Source organism: Charadrius vociferus, unplaced genomic scaffold (genome assembly GCF_000708025.1).
Source record: "Charadrius vociferus isolate BGI_N301 unplaced genomic scaffold, ASM70802v2 scaffold502, whole genome shotgun sequence".
In the NCBI taxonomy this organism is placed as follows: domain Eukaryota; kingdom Metazoa; phylum Chordata; class Aves; order Charadriiformes; family Charadriidae; genus Charadrius; species Charadrius vociferus.
Window position 1 is genome coordinate 686,748 of NW_009647233.1, and position 21,750 is coordinate 708,497.

The following is a 21,750-nucleotide window of genomic DNA, read 5'->3' on the forward strand; positions in this document are numbered from 1 at the left end:
CCCCACCGCGAGGTTCTTCCGCTTACTGCCAGCCCGGCTTTAAACCCCCCGAGATGAGTTAAATCAGCTTGATGAACGGAATTAAGAGATTTCTCCCGGCTGCGCTAGACAAATTATTGTCTTTTAATTCTTCCCTCCTTAATGTTTTCCTTATACCTTTCAATTATAATTGAAATTCAATTCCAATTACTCAAAATTTGCATACCCCACAAGCATTGCCACATTTCACAGAAGAACCCACTCCGCAGAAGTGAGATTTTTAGAGTGAGATGGAACAAGAACTATTGAAGGACCAGATTTTTATTTTTTAACAGGGAAATACCAAAATAGTTCTATTCAAAACAATGTTCGATTTAAAAAAAACATGCCCTTTCCACTAATTTTTCTTTTGTTTAACTTCTGTTGTATTTCCATTTTGAGGTAGGAATAAATATCCTACCCAGATAGTTTCAGTGCAGTGTGAGGGGTCTGGGTTGTACCCTACAGTGTGATCCCTGTAAAGTAAGCGGTGATCTCCTTGGTCTGCTTTGGAAGTGCAGCAGAGATGAAGAGGAGAGACTTATACTGCAGGTAAAAAGACACAACACGGGCACAGAACCACTTGACTGACCCATACTATTTTAAACTTCAGAAACTTGTTCTCAATCTTCTTCTGCGGCTGGTCACGGACTGTCAAGTTCAGGGCAACAAATACTACCCAATTCAGCTACCAGTTGTATCTGAAAATATCATTTCTCTTGACCTAAGAGAGGCTTCAGCAATAAGAGAAAAAGCAGCCAACGTGGCAGATAAAACTTGCCAGAAGGTCAAATGCAAGACCGCATCACAAGAAACGAAGAATACATCCGAAAGCTCAACACCTCATGACCTAAACTTGGATTAGGTATCTCCAAGCTGCCTTTCCTGAAACACAAAGGGACAGAGCTCTATTGCATTTTACGCACCACAAATCCAAGATGTATTGTATGCACTATGCTCTAGCTCAGGGAGGAAAAAAGAACCAACGCTATCAGCGAGGTTATGCTTTGTGGTTAACAAAAACAACAGACTGCCGGTCTGAGGAAGCAGCAGCAGAAAGGGAGACAAAAAGAAGGGAGAACATCAAGGAAATAAGATTGCATTTAAAAAAATTCTGTCCCGATGCAACGATTTTCAACACTAAATATGTCTCTGCCACCAAGGCACACGTCCCACAGACAAGGCCAAGTATTTCGTGTGCTATGCAGCAATTTATCTTTTTTTAAATGAAGGATAGATACCAAACTGCCTTCCCAAATAAGCACAGAAGCGCAACGCTTGAGCTGGGGGCCAGAAGATGGGCTGTTCAGTTCTTATACAATACTTATACAATACTGCTGAGCCTGCTAAGGAGAATAGGGACAACAGTGCAAAATAACCCAATACTGAAAGACACCCCATGTTCTACAGCCTATTCTGCACCTTTACGACACACTGCATGGCAACACGAAAGACTAAGTGAGGTGCAAACACCATTTGAGACACTACTGATTGCCCCCAAACTATCCAGTTGCCTGGATTTGATGTTATACAGTTACCTCTTCATCCTCATCCTCATCTTCAACATCCAGGATACCCGAATCTTGCTCAGACATGGGGCTAGTGTTTTTTACCTCCAGATCTGAGCTTGCGCAGACTTCTTTCTTGGACTTCTTCCCCCCGCTTATTCTGGGATGCTGTGATACAATATTGTCCAGGTTTCTTTGCTGCTGTGCCTAGAAAAAAAGCAGATTTCACCTTTTATGATAGCATCCTCGGACTTTTTTTTTTTTTCCTTTTTCCTTTCAGCCAAAAGATGCAATCAGTCATGAAATATGACAAATGACACAAAATAAAACACACGCTTAATGGAACTTCAAAATGTTATGTTTTTCCTAACCCAGATATTCCAAAGAAACAGAAGATTCATTTCAAAACCATTCCAGGGATTATGCAACAATACAAACAATATTCTGACTCTTCACAAATCAAAATGCCAAACCCATCATACTGCCATATTGATCTATTTACAGCACAGATGCAGAAATATTAGCCCATAGGCCATGTGGTGACTGTCACAGGCTAAATTAAAGGACGTACTTAACCGTTGGATTTGTTCCTTTTTTCAACCCATGTCAGCACAAAACATTCCACATCTGGACCCCAGAGGTTCCTGAAAGCATTTTTGTGGTACCTCAGGAGAACTTAATTGTACGCTGCTGATGTACAGAATGAGCTGTAAAAGGTATTGAACCAAGATTCGCTCCCTGAGAGAAGCACCATGATTCAGGGAGCAAAACACACAGACTCGGTGGAGCTCCCTGGTACTGCTATGGATACATATTCCTGGGGGTTTGGAGTTTGTTTGCAGCAGAGGTCAACGCGTGTGCTCTGCTGCAAAAACTCACTTAGTTGCCTCATTGTTACTGAGAACAATATTTGACAGGAAAAATGGTTTAGCCCCAATTGTTCAAAAGAGTTGACCAAGAGCTTCAAACTGAAGGGGAAGGGCAAGGAGGGGAACTGGCATAAAGACACTGTTCTTGCCACTAGTCCCAAATCATGGCCAAAACAAGGGGGAAAAGGCCAAGGCAACAGATACAGTGGTTCTGCACACATGGGCTTATGCTCTGGTGTAACTAGAAACTAAACACTCTGAAAACCTGAAATTTATATGGATACATACACAGAGATTTATAGGATCCCTCCCATATTTCTTTATATGTATATATAAGAAGAAAGGTGTATGGAAATCATCCAGATGTCTGTCTGAAAGTGTGATTTTAGACAGTAGGTTTCTTTTTTAAAAAGAATGAGCTTTTTTATGTATCGTAATTATTAATATAGACTCTCTTTCTCGCAATTAGCAGTACAATCCAAATCAAACCTGCCTCTGAGTACTTTATTGCTCCTCTACAACAGCAGACAAACAAGGTGGTGACAAGGACCATCCCCTGCCCCATGCTTACATGACAGCCTGGCTTTAGAAGGAAGAAGGAACGCTAGAAACCGTATTGTAGATAGTGTTGTCACTGAAACCAACTGTGCTAGGAAAAAATGAGAAATAAACCAAGTGGAACCTACAAAAAAAAACTCTAATTATTTTTGCTACCTGAACTGCAGAAAGTAGAAAGCTCTATCTAGAGCACAAACCTTCAAAATTATTTCCTTTCAAGCACTTAGAAGTAGTAATATCACACAAAAATAATTTATAAGCAAGTTTTATTTTGATAGCCTCTCTCAGCTCAACTCCCTTTTGAATCCCTCCTTGGGAAGAAAGACTCCATCAGAGACCAATCACTTGTACATTTTCTAGATCTGAAGAATATTAAAACCCAAGCACAGCACAGATATCCCAGCCCCAGCAAAATCCACCGGGCTCTACCGTTGTGTAAGACAAAGTGCCCTTCACACCATGCACATAGAATTGGCTTTGTCTTAATTGCCGAAAATGGCAATTGATAGTAAAATTAGGTATATATAGCTGACACTGGACGTGGTTGCAACAGGAGTTGGAGCTAAACCTTACACGATGAGCAGCCCTGTGCTATGCCATAGCACAATCTTGACCTCTAGTGGTTGGAAAGCAGTAGTATCTGTGATGTTTACTACAAGTACTCCTACAAGAGAAGTAACAGCTGAGAAAGGGGGCTACCAAACAAGCATATTAAAAAGATCTCTTAAGGGATGAATCACAACAATAGGGATTTTTGCAACAAAGCCACAGGAAAAGGCCTGTGTGAACACTGCTGAAGACAAATTTTGCTAGCAACATCAATACTTGAAGCAACTGGGAGAAAAGTGGTATTTTTTGCATTACAAATCTCAAACTTCAGAGGCACAACTCTATAGAAAGACATTGCAACATCATATAAAGAGAATTAGGACTTCAAAAAGGGGAGTGAGCACTTGGTCCTTCTGAAGCCCACACAACAAAGAGATTCGAGGCCCGATTCCACTCTCAGATACACCCATTTATGACATAAGTTACTCAACTGAAGCGTAATGAAGTTATAACACTGAATCCACTATAAATTACACCAAAAGCAAGCCCAGTGTACTCATTAAAATCTCTCAAATTTATGTAATCTTTTTTTTCCTCTAGAAAGAGAAGAAATCAAAGAATGGGAAAATGCAAAGTTTTGGATAAAACATTGTGCCTGAAACGGATCATTAAATAGGGCGTAGCAAGATCACAGCAGAAAAAGTGGTCATGGGAGAGGAAAAATCCGGACCAACAAGCTGAAGGATGCTGCCGCCAACTCTGAACTTCACTGCCGAAGCCCTAAGCATGTAACATTCAGCATTTTAGACTGAACACAGAATTAGTCTCAAAAGAGGACCTTGTGGACATGTTCTCACAAGACACATTATCTTGCTGCCCCACCTCTTTTCAAACTAGAGGTATTAATGCCATCCTTCAGCTTTGGCTATGCTTACAAGAGGAGCACAGTAGTACATGACATCTGTTGGCCAGATACCAACATTGCTAAGACCCAAATCAAACACTGGTAAGACCTGATAAATACTGGTATTGATAAAACCCCAAATTCAAGAAAGTCTGTCCTTCTAGAAAAAGCCGTTACTCTAGGCCAGGGAGTTCAACATCTAAATTCAAACACCACATTTTGCATTTTGCACACTTTAAATGCATATAAAATGAAGTTTACAAAAAATTGACCTGAATTAAAGTCCAGGGACCTACTGAGAAAAAGAAGAAAAAAAAAGGGGGGGGGGCAGGAGGGGGAAGTATGTCCCACCTCCGGGGGGGCAGCCTTAATTAGAAGAGATTTTCCAGGGATTTCTACCTTAAAGGCTGACAAATGCCCCCAAAGTAACTTACTCCATGTTCATTCCCTTCCAGCACACTGGTGCACATCACAGCACGTAACCCCCATCTCGCACGGTTGCCACTCCATCGCTGTGTGATGGGCACAAGCCCATCAATAGCCAGCTGGGAGCCCGAGGAGTTGGCGTGACACAAGCAGAGCCCATAACCTAGGTGTTATGCTGGAACGACACAATGTACACGGCAGAAATAATAGTAATTGCTTTTCCATTAACAGGAGGGCATTTCCCCCACCCCCACTCTTGGCAGGAAACAATCTGGACTGAAGTGACCTATAAGTGAGAAATATCAAATTTTCTTTAACTTCGGCAGGCTTAGGTGAAGTCACCAAGGTTTCAGTTTCACCTTGAGAGAGAAAGAGAGCTGGGGAGAGGCCCAGAGGAAGCAACTAAGGAGAAATTTGGGCTTAACCGCCAAGGAACTCCCTGCTCCTACCCCCATCTTGTTACCCGCACCTTCCTGGGCTGGGGGTGCAGCAGAACAATTCTGCAATATATTTGACGTCGCACATAAAGAATGAAAAATGACCTGCAGAGCAGACGCATTTGGATTTTAATGTTCTGTTTCACATAAAGGCATCTGTAGGGAGTCCAATGAAGAGGCACACTTTAGAAACCACATCAAAGCACAGGCGACACTCCAGCGTGCCCTCTGAAAACAGAGGGACCTGGGGCTATGGGGGAGGCAAAAAGCCCTCGAGGGACAAAAATCAAATAAAAAAATCCCCTTACCTTTTGGTGTGGTTTACATGAAAGCAAGTGCATTTTTGTATTATTCTGTAAAATTGCCTCTATTATACAAGACTATCAATCTCTTGACTCTCTGCTTAATGTGACGATAAAAAAAAAAAAATAAGGGTAAGAAACCAAATGTCTGTTCATAGCTAAAGTTACATTAGGCAATAACACACAAAGCGTTTGGTTCACGTAGCTGAAACTCCCTCCAAGCACAGCTACTTTCTTCACCCACGTGATCAGCACAGCAGTCTGGCAGCCTCCTTGCAGCACAGGAACACCCTATACCACTCTGACACGGCAGAAATCTCAGTCCCCCTGACAGCAATGCTATTTCCAGGCTGGTTGACATAAGAAGCAAAGGCAGCTTTCCAACTCCAGGTTCAGCTTTAGGTCAGTGACCTATGTTTGCTGTTGTAACTGGACTGAGGTTGGCCATCAGGCAGTCTACAGACCTTCATCTCCACAGCTGAGAAGTTGGTAGGTTTTGTTGGCTCAATGCAACCTGAAAAACTGATCTCTTTTGCTGTTGTTCCTTGAGGAACAGAGAATCAAAGGAACAACGGGGGGAGGGGAATAATTTCTATCTTTATTACACATTTTCTCTCCCCCTATCTACTTTTTTTATGTTACCTGTATGCCATTCCGTCAAGTGCTCAACCTTGCAGGACATGGCTTTGGGGTTGTTCCCCTCAAGCCTGTCCTACAAGAATCCTAAATACAAGTCCTCAATACTTTCCAGTCCATCCTGCAAGCTTTGGAGCAGCGACTCTACCTTCACGACCCACTGCAACTCAATTGAGCCAACCCAACCAACCAAGCACACAGACCCAATATTCTGCATGAGAAATTAAATGTATTGCCTTAAAACACTAGTGACAAGTAGCAGTTGAATTTTTCACAGTTGAATTTTTCAAAGTAACTTGACTGCTTGTGATCAAGCAAACACAGCTCCAAACCTGCAACCCACATCTGCATAGCTAAGATGAGGAATGGCATGGAGTAGCAAAGCAGGTCACGGACTCCTCCAGGCTCTGCCTACAAAAGCCATACTCACCATAAGGAAAAGTTGTTATACCACCTACATGTGGAACAAACTCCTTTAAAAATCAAATAGCTTTTTATAGGGTTTTTATAACTTCACCTTGTTTTCTACATCAGTTTGCAAATGTTGACGACGAGCGTGTCTTACCTCCCATCACCTCCACCCACCAATGAACTGACAATATTTACTTTTTAGAAGAATCTAATTAGCTCTTTCCTGATGAGACAGTAGATAAGGCACAGCAAAAAAAGAGGTTTTATTATTTAAAAGGGCTTGAAGTACTGCTGTGGTTAGCTTCAGTGGTTTTGATTAGTTACTGCACATTTGCTGCTGTGATTGTTTTATAGATCCCTCTAATGGGCTGAGACACAGAACTTTAAAATATCGTTTCCCAATATCCCTAGGAATGGGATACATATTCCTTAAATAATATCACCAAAAAAAAAAAAAGGCAGACTGGCTACAGGGGAAGAAAAAAAGAAAGCTAATAAAAAATGACAGTATGGCTGGCTCCCTGCCAAAGACCCATTTGAAAGTTATAAAATCCTCCTCCGATCAGATAAAAGCACGGATTATTATTGCAAGGTGTAAACTCAACACACTGACACAGCTTCTGGTTTGAGTTTTAACGAAAAGCCCGTTGCTTGTCAAGATGATAAGAGTTTTTGCCTATCTGCTTTCTCAGTGTTAACTGGTTATCAGAGAAAACAATTTGTCGGAGGTTTGTCTGACAGAGTACACCCTCAGCACAGGAAACGAGGACCAAGAACGCGATATATTTTTTCTTCCTCGACACTTGGTCATTAAAAAAAATAAGCTTAGAAATACAGCATTCAACAAGTTTGCTCTCCCCAACACCCTGCACAGACTTTGCTTCAACCTCCTACTCCCCTTTCCCTAAAAATGACTCTTCCAACCTCAGCCCACCCAGGGCTAAAATCCAGTTCACAATATCGATATTCCCAAATATCACTTTTGCTCAAATATAAGTTTTTGGCATCAAGTGTGCAATGGGGAACACGCAATTCTCCCTTTGCTTTTGCCTTCACCCAGTGATTTATCCTCACCCCCACACTCCTGCTCCTTTTCTTTACCCTCAAAGACAAGGTCAGCATTATTTATATCCTCAGAGTTCACTGTAAAGAGTAACTTGGTTAATTCAGCATTTTATATAAAATCTATTAAACCTCAACTGTTCTTTGGGGAAGATCCTGCAGTACAGTACTTGGAGAAAGGAATGATCAAGACTATCCTTTCCTAGGACCTGTAAAAAGAAGTTTATCACATTAGCATTGATAAAACAAGTTAGGCAACTGAGTCCTCCAGGTCAGCTGTACAATAAAAGACCAAAAGCCATTTTTTAAGTCGTCCTTTATTGAGCAAAATGTTGATTTACACTTCTGTGTGATCTAGCCTCAAGAACGAGATATCTGCAGTCAGGCATCAAAAGTAGCTCAGTTATATGATTACAAAGTTTATTTATCACATTTACACCGAGCGGAGAAGCTGAAAATTAGATAAGTGGACTAAAAGCAGTAGGAGGACGGCTGTTCTACAAAGTATTTCAAACACATTAAAGACCATGGCCCTGACAACTCCACAACTCGGGTCTTTGTTTAATCAGTTCCAAGCACTTCATGAGCCGGGCTGAGATAAATAGTTTAGGGCTCACTGTTAAGCAACTGGATGCATATTCTTTGATTAACTTTTACTGACAATTTAAAATTCCTTTTTAAATGCTGAGTGCCTTCATACGAAATCCCCTGCTATATGCAATACTATAAACCACGCTCTGATGTTGGTTTTTTTTTTAATGCTGCCTTTTCATATAACATTGAAGAGGCACATCTCTCCCTGACGAGACTTAATTATGACTCAAAGCGCAAGTGGAAACTCCCACACTTTGGTTTAACCTCTCGTTAGGCTAATTGCAACCAAACCAAACCCCGTCAAGTAAGAGAGGGAGCAGCAAGGTAATCGCAACCAAAACTGGTCATAGGTGAGAGGGTCCAACCCTCACCCTCCCTGTCCCAGAATGACTCAGGTGCAAACAACCGTGCAGGACCAAGCCTCAGCTTTAAGTACACTCTCAGGCACTGGGGACTAGTAATTATTTTCTAAGCGAGGGTTTGTTTCAACACGCTCTCTGACAATCAGGGCATGACAGAGGTAATAGGTTTTTGTTGGGTTTTTTTTTTTTCACTGAAACTATAGGAAAAATCCAGACAAAAGGCTTGCTTTCCCAGAGACCAACATCAGAAGAAAAGGGGATGCAGATGGAGAAGGGACGGGAGAAGTAAAGGGACAGTCTCAGGCCTTGACACATGCTTGCTTGGGCTTGGTGCTTCCATTAAAGATAAGCACTGCAAAGCACTGTAGCTTGCAGCAAGCAGCCAACGTAGCACCAAGGTAATGTCCTCCTCCATCTGAAAGACTGAAAGAGGTCTCCAGCCCCCAGTGCCATCACCCCCAACATGGGAATATTCCCATCTCAATAAGTGAAGCCTGCAGGCAGCTCCAACAGCAAGTGATGGCACGCCAACCCTCACCTCTCTTTAAATCAACTTGGGCAACCCTCCAGTTGTTGTCCTACACCTCCAACCTTGCCCAAGGAAGTTGCAACTATCTCACCTACGGCAATTTAGAGTAAAAAGAAGTCGTGGATTAGATCTCACAAAAGGTTGAAGGCGTGTTGGACTGTGAAGCTTTTCAGGGTTTGATCCGTGGGTAATTCTGGAAAAACAATTAAAGCATGCTTACAACTGCTGCTTCAGCTTGGAGATACCACAGCCTGAGGTCTGACGCTACAGGGCGCTCACGCACTCTCATAAACCACAGTAACGCAAATGAAAAGGTTTGCATAAGCCGTTTCCAACATTTCTCAATGGTTTTACTCTCATTGTTCCTTCTCACTGTCCAGGGGGTGCAGGCCATTTAAAGCTATCGGTATCCTAAGGAACACACTGGCTAATATCCCCATTTTAGATGTTAAGAATTGCAACAGAGGAATGGTTGCTCACTCAGACAGGATACCAAACAAGGATTATAGCTCATCGGTGCTTGGGTCTCTGCTCCACACTTATTTACCTTGATCACACTGACCCTCAAAAAGTTATACGGTGAAAAGAGCGTTAACCCTGGTAGCCTGGCCTCAGATTAAACCCTTCTATTCCATTCTCTGTGGGAGTTCCCAAACGGCTGTTTCACACACCCTCTCTCAGGGCCTTGTCAAGCATTTTGGAGATAAGTTTCCTTTCAAGATTCTGCTTTTGTTTCCATTTATCAGTCTGGTTTGGGTTTTTTCAAGATTCTGAGAAACTGGCAACATTCAAAGCACCTATCTTAGATGGCCCCCTATTATCCTGGAGAAAACAGAGACTCATCTAAATACAAGAATAAAGCCTTGAATGGTTAGTCCTAGAAAAAACCCTCTTTTTTAGCTTTTCTGCAAGGCAGCTTGTAAGTCTTTTAAATCAGATCTGGGAAGATCTGCACAGCAGATACCCTAAGGAGCTAACTCATCATCCAGATCTGCAGTCAGAAACTATCCTCAACAGTACTTGCGATAATCTGAGATAACAGGTTACACAGCTGGTCCTCAACTGCATTGAAGCTGTGGGCAGCCTTCCACCAGTTCAAGCAAGGGCATGGATCTTCTCTTGCAACCTTCTTCCATGAGACAGAATCTGTACCAATACGCTGTTGGCAATGGCTCAAAGTAGTGTCATCCAAGACATCAGCACCAATGACTCATCTGTTCTGAGATGCACCCAAAGGCACTCACAGACTCTTATCGGCACTGAACTCCATGCCCTGACAACGCAATGGATGACACCAAGATGAGATCTGGGTTAGATGGGCCAGGAGCATTAAAGACAGTAAAGGACCACAACGGACAGCCCAAAAGTCCATCAGTAGAGACCTAAGAACGTATTTGATGATTGCTTGCTAGAGATGGGCTCCATAACGTCAATCATGTCTAGGAAAAACCTGCTGGACTAGAAGCTGTCTTGAGAGCCGTACTATCCTGTTTTGTATGATAGAGAAATGTCTTTCCAATGACAGGCTAAAGGTGTTCACTCAAACTGCCCTCCGCTTCAGAGCAGGCAGTGTTGTAAGGGTAACTTCAGAGCTATGTACCAATGTACCAAAAAGATACGCAGCAAGACAGGGCAGAGATCACAGCAGCTAAAGACTGAAGCGAAAAAGCTAAAGAAGCTCCTACTATCTAGTTCATATCTCTTGGGGAACACAGCAGCAGTACCTCCACCTTCCGAAGATTTAAAAAAAAAAACAAAAAAAAAAAACCAGACAGATCCTTCTTGGAACAAAGATTTTTTTTCATTCTGTTTAGGAATAACCCCTATGGTTTTTTTGATGAGAAACCCACAAAGCAGATGCCAAAATGGCTGAGCCACAAAGACTAGCTTTTCTTGTTAAGAACTAAATGGATTTTTCAGAATACCCATCTTCTCCATGAGCTGTAGGGTAGTAGCAGAAGAAAGCAGAACATTACTTTGTTATTTCTGGTTTTAATTAATCAGAGAATAAAATAGCCACTGCTTCTCCAAGCATGCTGACTATAAGGGGTATTTAATCCTTATATGAAAAGTTTCACTGAAAATGACTTTACAGAAAAGCTTAAATTTAATTTGGCTTCCTTCATTTCACACAGATTCCTCTGACACTGTGGAATATTCTGTTGATAAGCAGTTTTTTTCTAAGCAGTTGTTCACCAAGGATAAGACTGCTGGGCACGAGGCTTGGGGATTTAGAGAAGAGATTACAAGAGAGAAGAATGGAATTACACATTCATCACACAGTATTGCTCTCTAAAACCCACTCTCCAAACTCAAATGATTTTTTGTGGTCTTTTTAAACATAAAAATGAATTTAGTCAACATATTACATAATTCTTCTCTACCACAGTATGTTCCCAAGATTTTTCTCCCCACATTGGTAAGCAATATTTTGCCTGTATCACATTGCTAGCATTGAAACTAGAAAGACTGTAAATACCCATAGATAAATCAAAACTTGAGCTCATCTTGCTTCTGTAAACTGACATAACATTCATTCTTTAAAGCACCAGAAGTTATTGCTGAATTAAAATTACACATTAAAAAAAAAAAACTATATTCAGAATCTCCAAACTTTCAGAATTCACAACCAGAAAAAATCAGGCAAGTCCTTAAATCTGCTATTTACTAGACATGATCTGCCCTCTAAAGGCTAAGGGGGAAACTGCAAAGAACTTTTCAGCCAAAGAAAGACCTGAAAGTGCTATATATCCTCTTATTTTCTTTTTCTTTATCTGCCAGCCCTCTCCCCCACAACCTACCTACTGTTCAACCACTCAAGAGGATCCCAGGCTCAACTCAATCAACACCTACCTGAGCTCAACCCACACAGTGACAATCCTGGCCTCATTAAACTCAAAGAAAACTCTATCATTCCCCTAATGGAGCCAGGATCTTACTTCCTATAGGTACGGTTTTCTTCAGTGCTGACAGAAATATGAGTATCCGACACCAGGGTGAATCCCATCTATTTTACAGTTCGATATAATTTTGCAAGTCACTGGCCAGGACAACAGCACCTGTGTTGCAGCATGACCGTACCAGTTTGCTAACAACATACATAACATTTGGCCCAATCTTTCCGAAAAATCATGCAAATGAGTCTTTGACCTCAATACCATTGGTGCTTCCATCTTAAACAAGAAGCCAGTTGCAGCTGGAAGACAGGAGGCTCTTACAGCCGGCTTTCTACTCTTTCATAGGAGACAATATAGGCAGCCATTCCAATCCCCAGAGCCATCAGCTCTCCCAGACTGATGGGCCTCAATAACATCCCTTAGAGCACAATGGTTTTTTGGTTATTTGAAGCCTGTTCCTCTCGATCAAAACATGCTCTTCCCCCACAACCCAACTAAAAAGCAAGAGATGGAAAAGCTCAGCACTGCCACTCACTAGAATCAAACATGTATCTTTTGTTCCCATTATGTATTATTTCATAAACTCTGCTTATAAATTCAGAAAGCATGATCTCGCATAAAGCATTTACACAAATTAAATGCACATTTCATAGAACAAATGTTTTAATATTGCACACTGTGCCTTTACATTGCAATTACTCACTACCAGTACAACACGGAGAAAAAGAGGAACCATGGTAGTACTGCAGCTGCCTAGAAGTGATCATTTGAATCTTGATACAGATATTTGACATAAAAAACCCCACATTGTTAGCTTGGAAACCTGTAATCTCACTTTGTGTGCAATCATTATAGTGCAGTCATACCCCTTTTCTTACGCCAGGAGTGGGGTTTTGGATCTAGACATCTTCAAAGCTGCGGGCTTACTCCTCCCTCTGGATTCCCTATGCAAGAATCCTTAAGGGGAACTGGGGTGTTAATACCCTAAATTGACATTAATGGCATCCACAAGTGTTAGGTACTTTCCAAACAGGTTGTGTTCATTAGGGTACCTTAATAAGGATTAGAATAATCCACTATTCTGGACTGAAATTTTTGGCCAAAGTACCTGCCAAAGAAGATGTGATGTATGACATTAGCCCAACTTGCCTGCAGACACAGTGTTGGAAAAGGATTTTCTGTAGAATTTCAGCTGAATTCACTGAAGTCATCATTGGGGTTTATAAATCAGCGGCAGTCTTTGGTCACACACTTCCTTCAAAGCAACATGTGGTACACAAAAGAGGAGCCCAACCTGGAGGCATTTTTTGAAAGCCCTAATTCTGCTTTTCCCCCCTCAAATACATTTTTTAAGAATATTCGAGAAGAAAAAGAAAACGCCCAGTTTCCAGGGCATCATTTCTTATCCTCATAAAGCACTTTACGATGGTTTAGATTTAAAGACTGAAATTTCAAACCATTTCACCATTGCCACACTTGCAACAGCATGGAAGTAATAGCAAAAAAATGACAATAAGAAAAAAAGAAGAGAGGGAGGGAAGCACACATTTAAAATATCTGGAATAGGAAACTACCAGCTCTGCACAAACAAGCTTTAATCTCTCAAGCACCAAGCAACTCTCATAAGCTTCCACGAAGCTCTTCTACGCTTTAATCCCTCTTCGACCATTACAGTGAACTAATCCATTTAATTTAATCATGCTTCCCTAGCAACCTGTTTACAAGAAAAAAAATAAGGCAAAGGATATCTAATGTAACATGCACTGTTGGTAATAACTCAGCATTTGGGTAGAGGTTTCATCTAAAAACAACAGTGGGTCTTCCAACAGGAACGCACTGTCGGTATTTTATGCACATGGTAAAGAAATCCCTGCTCAAAAAAGAATCTTTAAAAAAAAAAAAAAATCAGTGACAAAAATCGCATTGACTGAGCCTGGATCTACAGGACTCAAAGGCTGACGAGTTTTTCCAGGGTGTCAGAACTAGCAGAGCAAGAGCCAGCACTGCTACCTACCAGCTCACCAGCCCTTCTTCTGGCCACCAGGTAAGGCATCCTTCCCACACTTCCAGGTCCTGCTTGCCTACATTTGAAACTTGCAGACTTCAAAATTACAATCACATTTTTAAAAGACCAAAGTAAACAGCAGTTTGTACCCAAAAAAAAAGGCAATTAGAAAGTTAGCATTGCTCCAACTTCTCGTTAGTAAAAGTTTTATAACCCTCCAACATGTGGCACTCCGGCATAAAACCTGGCAGAAGGAAAAATGCCCTTGACTACCTTTCATAAATATAGCAACATTTCAGCATTGGCAAAGATGGCCTGGTTCCTATTACTAGCTTTTTTCCATTTTAAATTTACTAGTTAATTTTATAGAAACAAATAAAGGGACCTGCATATTATAAATCTATTAAGGATAAAAAAAATGTAACTCAAAAAAAAAAAAACACAAGAAAAATCTCACACCTTCCCTCCAGCCCTTTCCAATTTTAATTTATATACCTTTTAAAAGAAAAAAGCGCCTCTCAGTTTTGCTGGGAGGTCTTCCCTTAGTCCCCAGCAACTGGCACATCTGTGGCATCATTGTTCATGCCTCGGCAACATGCAGCTTAATTGACCCATCACTCTAGTTAGCATGCAACTAACTACACCTGCTATTGATAAAAAGGGGGGATTTTTTTTTTTTTTAAGTATATTTTCATCTAGCCCCAATACGAGGTTGGTAAGAGATGCTGAAGGACAAAATTCAATAAGGCTTCAACTGTTATGCCTCCATCTGGAGTTAATGGGGCTACACCTGCTTTTCATAAGGTGTGAACTTGACCCCCCAAAGAGCTCAAGTTGTACTCACTGGTACTACCTTGAACCAAGCTAGCAGTAGGGGGGGGTATCTCCATGAGGGATAAGGTTAGGAAACAAAACATAACTTTGTATCAAGAGGAACAGATTAAGAAAAAAAGTCATCAGAAGTCAACACAACCAACCATTATTGTTTTCCTCCAGCATCACTGAAATTTTATGCTAGCAAAAACCCAACTGGGTTTGCTGACCAACAGGGAAGTGTCCAGACAATGTGCAGTAGAGCAACAGGTGAAGCAGGTTCAGCTGTCCTTCAGCTCATGGCTGACCTGGCCATTGCTCTCTTTTGGGGACTTCACAGCCTCAGAAGTTCCTCGGAAGCGTTCCTTACCACAGGACCAATCTGGTCTGCACATGGGACTGAGTAACTCCGTGGGACTAGTTGGGGTGGTAGAGGAAGGATGACAATGCAGCCACCACGATATTTATAGGAACATCTTCAGCAAAAACAGTTTGCATGGGGCAGAAGTGTGTCATCGATTCCATCACTGGGGCATGGATCAAACAGGAAAAAGAAAAAAAAAAAAGGGGGGGGGGAAAGGGAAAAAAATAGCATTGCTAGTATGTGTTTATCTTTCAAAACACCCCCTGGACCATGAGCTTTCAGTGTGACTGTAACACCTAAGCCTACAACTGATTTCCAAGCTCATCAGATTTGCCTTTTTTTCCTGACTTTACTGATCCAGGATTGACACGTATTTTTACAAGACAAGATAGGCATATGCATTCATATGCTAATATCTGAGCTACAACCATATCTTCCAAAAGCAGTAACCAACCACTAAGCCATTGGTTGGAGCTTCGCACGAAGAGAAGCAAAGAATCTGAGCTCGACTGAATTTCTAAGCCATGTTTAGTCTTCTAAATTTCATTTTTTAATGGAAGAAAAGAGGAAAACACTTTTCTTAGCTCCTTGGTATTGTTACAGAGATATTTGTTCCCTTGAAACAGGGCAGCCTGTCACGTTCAACTCAGAACCACAAAACTGGATATTTTTTTAGGCAATCAGGGAACACTTGAGCAAGAAAAATGATGGGAGACAGAAATGCAGGCAACCCCCAAAAAAACAAAAAGAAACCTTTCTGCCTCATTCTCCACCCATTTGCAGCAGTGTTGGACATGAGCACATTGCTCAGAGCTCCCAGCAGTAGATGCAAGGAAGAATCTCACCTATAAACAACATTTATTTGTCCCCTAGCACAGTGACTGGTAGAGCCAACAGGAGAACAGCCCCAAAGATTTGCTGCTGCAAATAATCAGAAAATCTACAAGGACCTGGAACCTCCTCATCCTTCAAATAAATTCCAAACTGCCTTTTTTCCCCTTTCCAATTAAAGTGGAAAAGAGACTTCCCCCCATCTCCCAAACTCTTAATAGTGTTGTTCTTAAAACACTTTGGAGATACTTCAATAGAAATCACTGATGAAATATTAAACAGAATTTCATCCTAAAGCCTTGCAGGTCATTTAAGGGCCAGATCCACAACTGCATTCAAGTCTCATTCTCTGTTAGCTTCAGAAGTACGCTGAAAACCTCAACAGCTTTGCCAGTCTTGCACTACAGAGTTTATACATACCTCCTACCCTACATATTTAAATTACTTTGTGAGCTAAATCACAGACTCTCTGCAGTCACAGAAGAACAGTAAGTAAAATAAAATTTGGCCGTCCTTCTACAATGCATCACTAGCAACGGCCAAGCTTAAGAGCTAACACAGCGTGATTTTCAGCTCCCAAAGTAGGCTTACAAGTCTGACACTAATGAAAAAAAAGTATGTCTGAGCACAGTTGCAATGCGAGACGCTGAAAAACAGCAAAAATATGCTACCAATTTCTTGCTTAGTATAAGCACACTCCAAAGATCTGCGTTGACTTTGTAGAACTACTGCAATTAGTTATAAATGATTAAGTGAAAGACTCCAACTCCGTCCAAGTCACAGAGGATACAATCACTGATTTCAGTTACTGCTCTGCTAATTGAAGTTCTATTCAACTCAAAGTTAACTTAGTGTGCAGCTAGTAAAAAGTCTGATTCTCTTCCTTTTTCCAGCAATGTTTTAAAAAACACATTATAAAAGTTAGCATCATGCTACAGAACTACGCCCAGAAAGACCGGGGTGATTTCTCTGCTGATTCTTTTTTCCTTAAGTTGAAACATACACCTTGGGTAGCCTTTCGCATACATTTATTTAAGAAAGCATGTTATATATGAAAAATGAACTTTCCAAGTTCACCTTGGAAACCAGGCTCGGGTTCTCATCTTGCCTCCAGGAAAGAAAGAGCAAGGAATGGTAATGAGATGGTCCATTTAGTCCTTTGGAGACTGGAGAAAGATGAAGGAAAGAGTAACCCATGTAATCCTGTAGAAAACTTCAAGCATGTCATGATGTTTCAGGACTCAAAACCCAAATGTCTTATTTACAGGATCCACACTGGAAATGAGCAGCTGTCCTGGCTTGAGGTAGACTAAAACCAGTTTTCTTTTCAGTAATTTTACTTTTCAGTTATGTCTCTTTTAACTGACTGTACTCTCTGAAATTAACAGTATGTTTTTCAGACAGTTGCTGCTTCCAGCAGCAATAATCCCTGGTATTTATAGTTAATTCCAAGGCATGGTATGCAGAGAGGCTCTGACTTACACGTATTGCTATAACACCCAAGGGCAGCTAACATTGTTATGTGCCCCACTGGAAGGTCAGAAGCAGAAGAGTGCAGAGGGGTCCCACCCGCAGGGAGGAGCAGACAGGACAGGTGACCCAAAACTGGCCAACAGGGTATTCCATCCCATCTGCCTCACGCTCAGTATAAAAGCTGAGGGATCAAAGGGGTTAGTCCTCTTTTCTTCAATGGCCAGCATCCAAGGAGGACTCTCTGTTCGTCTGCCTTTGATTCCAATCCATGTGTTCCTGAATCTCGTTCCCATCTGCTGCTGATGGGATTTTTCCCAGTGCCCGCCAGTGATGTGATAGTCATCCTGGGAGCTCAATAGTGCATTTGTATATATTTGTATATGTTTCATTATTTTCTTATTAATAATATTTTTTCTTTTTATTGTTAATATTTCATTAAAGTTTTTTCAGGCTTTTTTCAACCCATAAGTCTCTCTCCCTTCTTCTTTCTTCCTTCCTTCCCTTCTGGGAAGGAAGGAAGAGAGGCTAATAGAGAGCATCTGTTGTTTGTTTAGCGGCCAGCCCAGCCTAAACCACGACACAGGTTAGATGTACCAGAGTTCAGAGACCAGTTCTTACCCTGTAACATCCTTGGTGCTTCAAGGCCTCTGGACCTTCCTTTCTCATCTATGCTACCCTCCTAGCACAGCAAGCAAAACGTGCTCCCTTGGGTGCTGGGGGACTGTGACCAACTGGTACATGCCAAAAGGCTTCCCATCCCTGGAGACACTTGTCATCCCATGTCAAACCCACACCAGGTACCTGCACGACAGCCACCTCAATCATAGAATGGTTTAGGTTGGAAAGGACTTTAAAGATCATCTAGTTCCAACCCCACTGCCATGGGCAGGGACACCTACCACTAAACCAGGTTGCTCAAAGCCCCATCCAGCCTGGCCTTGAACACCTCCAGGGATGGGGCATCCACAGCTTCTCTGGGCAACCTGTTCTAGTGCCTTACCACCTTCATAGTGAAAAATTTCTTCCTGATATCTTACCTAAATCTACCCTCTTCCAGTTTGAAGCCATTACACATCATCCTATCACTATCTTGTCAATAGTCCCTCTCCAGCTCTCCTGTAGGCCCCCTTTAGGTACTGGAAGGCTGCTACAAGGTCTCCCCAGAGCCTTCTCTTCTCCAGGCTGAACAACCCCAACTCTCTTCACCTGTCTTCCTAGGAGAGGTGCTCCAGACCTCTGATCATCTTCGTGGTCCTCCTCTGGACTCACTCCAATAGGTTCATGTTTTTCCTATGCTGAGGGCTCCAAAGCTGGACACAGTACTCCAGGTGGGGTCTGACCGGAGCAGAGTAGAGGCACAGAATCACCTCCCTTTACCTGCTGGCCGCACCATCTTTTGATGCAGCCCAGCATACAGTTGGCTTCTGGGCTGCAAGTGCACATTGCCAGCTCATGTTGAACTTCTCGTCCACCAAGACCCCCCAAGTCCTTCTCCTCAGGGTTGTTCTCAATCCATTCCCTGACCAGCCTATATTTATGCTCGGGATTGCCCTGACCCAGGTGCAGGACTTTGCACTTGGCCTTGTTGAACTTCATGAGGTTGGCATGTGCCCACTTCTCAAGTCTGTCACGGTCCCTCTGGATGGCATCCCTCCCCTCCACTGTGTCAACCAGCCCACACAGCTTGGTGTCATCGGCAAACTGGCTGAGGGTGCATTCAATCCCAACATTCATGTTGCTGACAAAGATGTTGAACAGCATCTGTCCCAATACTGACCCCTGAGAAACATCATTCATCACTGGTTTCCATTTGGACATCAAGCCGTTGACCACAACTCCTTGAGTGTGACCCTCCAGCCAGATCCTTATCCACCAAGTGGTCCATCCATCAAATCCACGTGTCTCCAATTTAGGGACCAGGCTGTCTTGTGGGACAGTGTCAAATGCTTTGCATAAGTCCAGGTAGATGACGTCGGTTGCTCTCCCCTTACTGACCAACTCTGTAACCCCATCACAGAAGGTCACCAAATTTGTCAGACATGACTTGCACTTGGTGAAGCCATGTTGGTTGTCACCGATCACCTCCTTATTTTCCACGTGCCTCAGCAGAGTTTCCAGGAGGATCTGTTCCATGATCTTCCCAGGCACAGAGGTGATACTGACCAGCCTGTAGTTCCCCAGGTCTTCCTTTTTTTCCTTTTTGAAAACGGGGGTTATATTTCTCCTTTTCAAGTCAGTGGGAACTTCAAACTGCCACGACTTTTCAAATATAATGGAAAGCAGCTTAGAAACTTCATCTGCCAGTTCCCTCAGGACCCGTGGATAGATTTCATCAGGTCCCATGGACCTGTGTACCTTCAGGTTCTTTAGATGGTCCTAAGATGCTTCCACCAGAATGGAAAGTTATTCAAATTAATGACCTGAGTGACGGTACTGAGAGCCCTGAATTACTTTCAGATATTTTTCTTGACATCAGCTTGATGATTTACTGAACCGCAAGGCTGCACTACTAAAATAAAAGGATAGCATTGCATTACAGAAAAAAAGAGTTTGCAGGACAGGAGGTGGCTATGAATGTATTATAGCGAGCATTCACTCCAGCAATGGAAAAGGAAGCAGGGATTTACTTTCCCATCAGGGTAAAGGACTAATACAAAGTAGTAAATCATTAATCCCAAAAGAGAGACAGACTTGTCTCCTGGATAGATGAAGGACAGTAGATCAGCATTTTTTATTACAAGAAAAAAAGCTTCTGAACCCTTAGATGAGGAATTCTTAGGTTTTTTTCCACAATTCAGGATGAAATTTTATAATGAAATAAGGAAAGAGAAAAACAAAATCCAAGATCAGCCTTGATTTTTAGGAAGTCAGGACTTTTCTAGGCACAGAGAAGAATGCAAAATGTGAACATTTCTTCAGCTGGTGGGGATGAGAGGGAGGAAGAGAAGAAATAAGCCTGCCACTCTAATTGGATGATACATTTTTTCCATGGCTAAAAATGTTCTAGCTGATATTCAATAGCACAGGATTTTCCCTCACTCCCTGGTATTATCTTTAGGCATGAGACAATAAAATCCTCTAACCTTTCCATTTTTACCATTTTCAAGAATACTGTGCTTTGTTGCAGGAACCCACCCACCAGTCTATTCCCTAGAGACAGATTCACATCAAAAGAAAATCTTTCTCAAAACCTTAACAAAGAAACCATTACCTAAAACATCTCAAAGAAAGCTCTTCCCAATGGTTATTTTTATTGTTTAAGGCAGTCCCCCAAAATTTCTTTGGAAAAGGATTTCACATACTAGATTTTATGGACAGCTACCCTTTTTAAGGAGAGGTTTGCAGCTCACCCTCATTACAGCAGGATTCCCATGACTGGGGCCATGCGCTATTGTGTTGAGCCAAGAGGACAAACACCCTGGACATGGGATGACAGGTCAACGTCCTTCATGCAGACACCACCACAAAGTTCCCACAGCTCCCTAACCTGAAAAATAATACAGGCTAATTCATTTGCAAATGGAAAAATAAAATAATTAGAAAGAAGATGATTCCAACAAAGAAACTCAAAGTTTTCATTGGACCAGAAAAGCTTTGAAAACTCTAAATGCAATTTCTGTTTTGCACACACAAGTTTGTAGATACACACTAATGGCCAGATGCATTAAATAAGATCAATGAAGGTAACACAACACACAAAACCATGCAACACAGCACCAGCCCACCTAGCAGGTGACCCAGCCACTCACCTGTGCTGCTGCATACCCCTGCCCTATGCTGTTAGAGAACCGAAAACACAACTGGAGCCGAAGATTAACTAATTAGGCTGTGCATGTTACCCAGTCTAAATTTTTTCACGTTCTTCAGCCATTTAGAAGTGTCAGTCCTGGCTGTGTAATGATCCGTTATGCAAAAATACTACTCCTGGTACGCAGGGAGGGTAAAAACCACCATCAAATACAACAGGGCATTAAACTTCTGCAACAAACTGGATAGATAAAAGAGACTATGGAAGGATACTGTCCCCTCACTGGTCCCAAGGGGCACAGAAGGATGATGCTAAGCCTTCTTCCAAGCAGCCATTGGGATTCGACAGACACAATTTCTGCCCTTCAGTCATAGCTCCTGTACTGCCCAGCCTGGAGTCAGCAATCACCTCTTGCCATCCAAGAGCCAGAGTAAAACAAGGTTTTAAAAATAAC

At 42.0% G+C, this 21,750-nt stretch overlaps 1 protein-coding gene across 1 annotated transcript in view; it reads right to left on the reverse strand.

The window, feature by feature from the left end:
* Positions 1-21,750, reverse strand: part of EXOC6B (exocyst complex component 6B) — a 258,241-nt gene that overhangs the window by 155,283 nt on the left and 81,208 nt on the right. Inside the window, exon 7 of the mRNA XM_009879846.1 lies at positions 1,557-1,733. Within this exon, the coding sequence (XP_009878148.1) occupies positions 1,557-1,733 (177 nt within the window). The remainder of the gene's footprint in view (positions 1-1,556; positions 1,734-21,750) is intronic.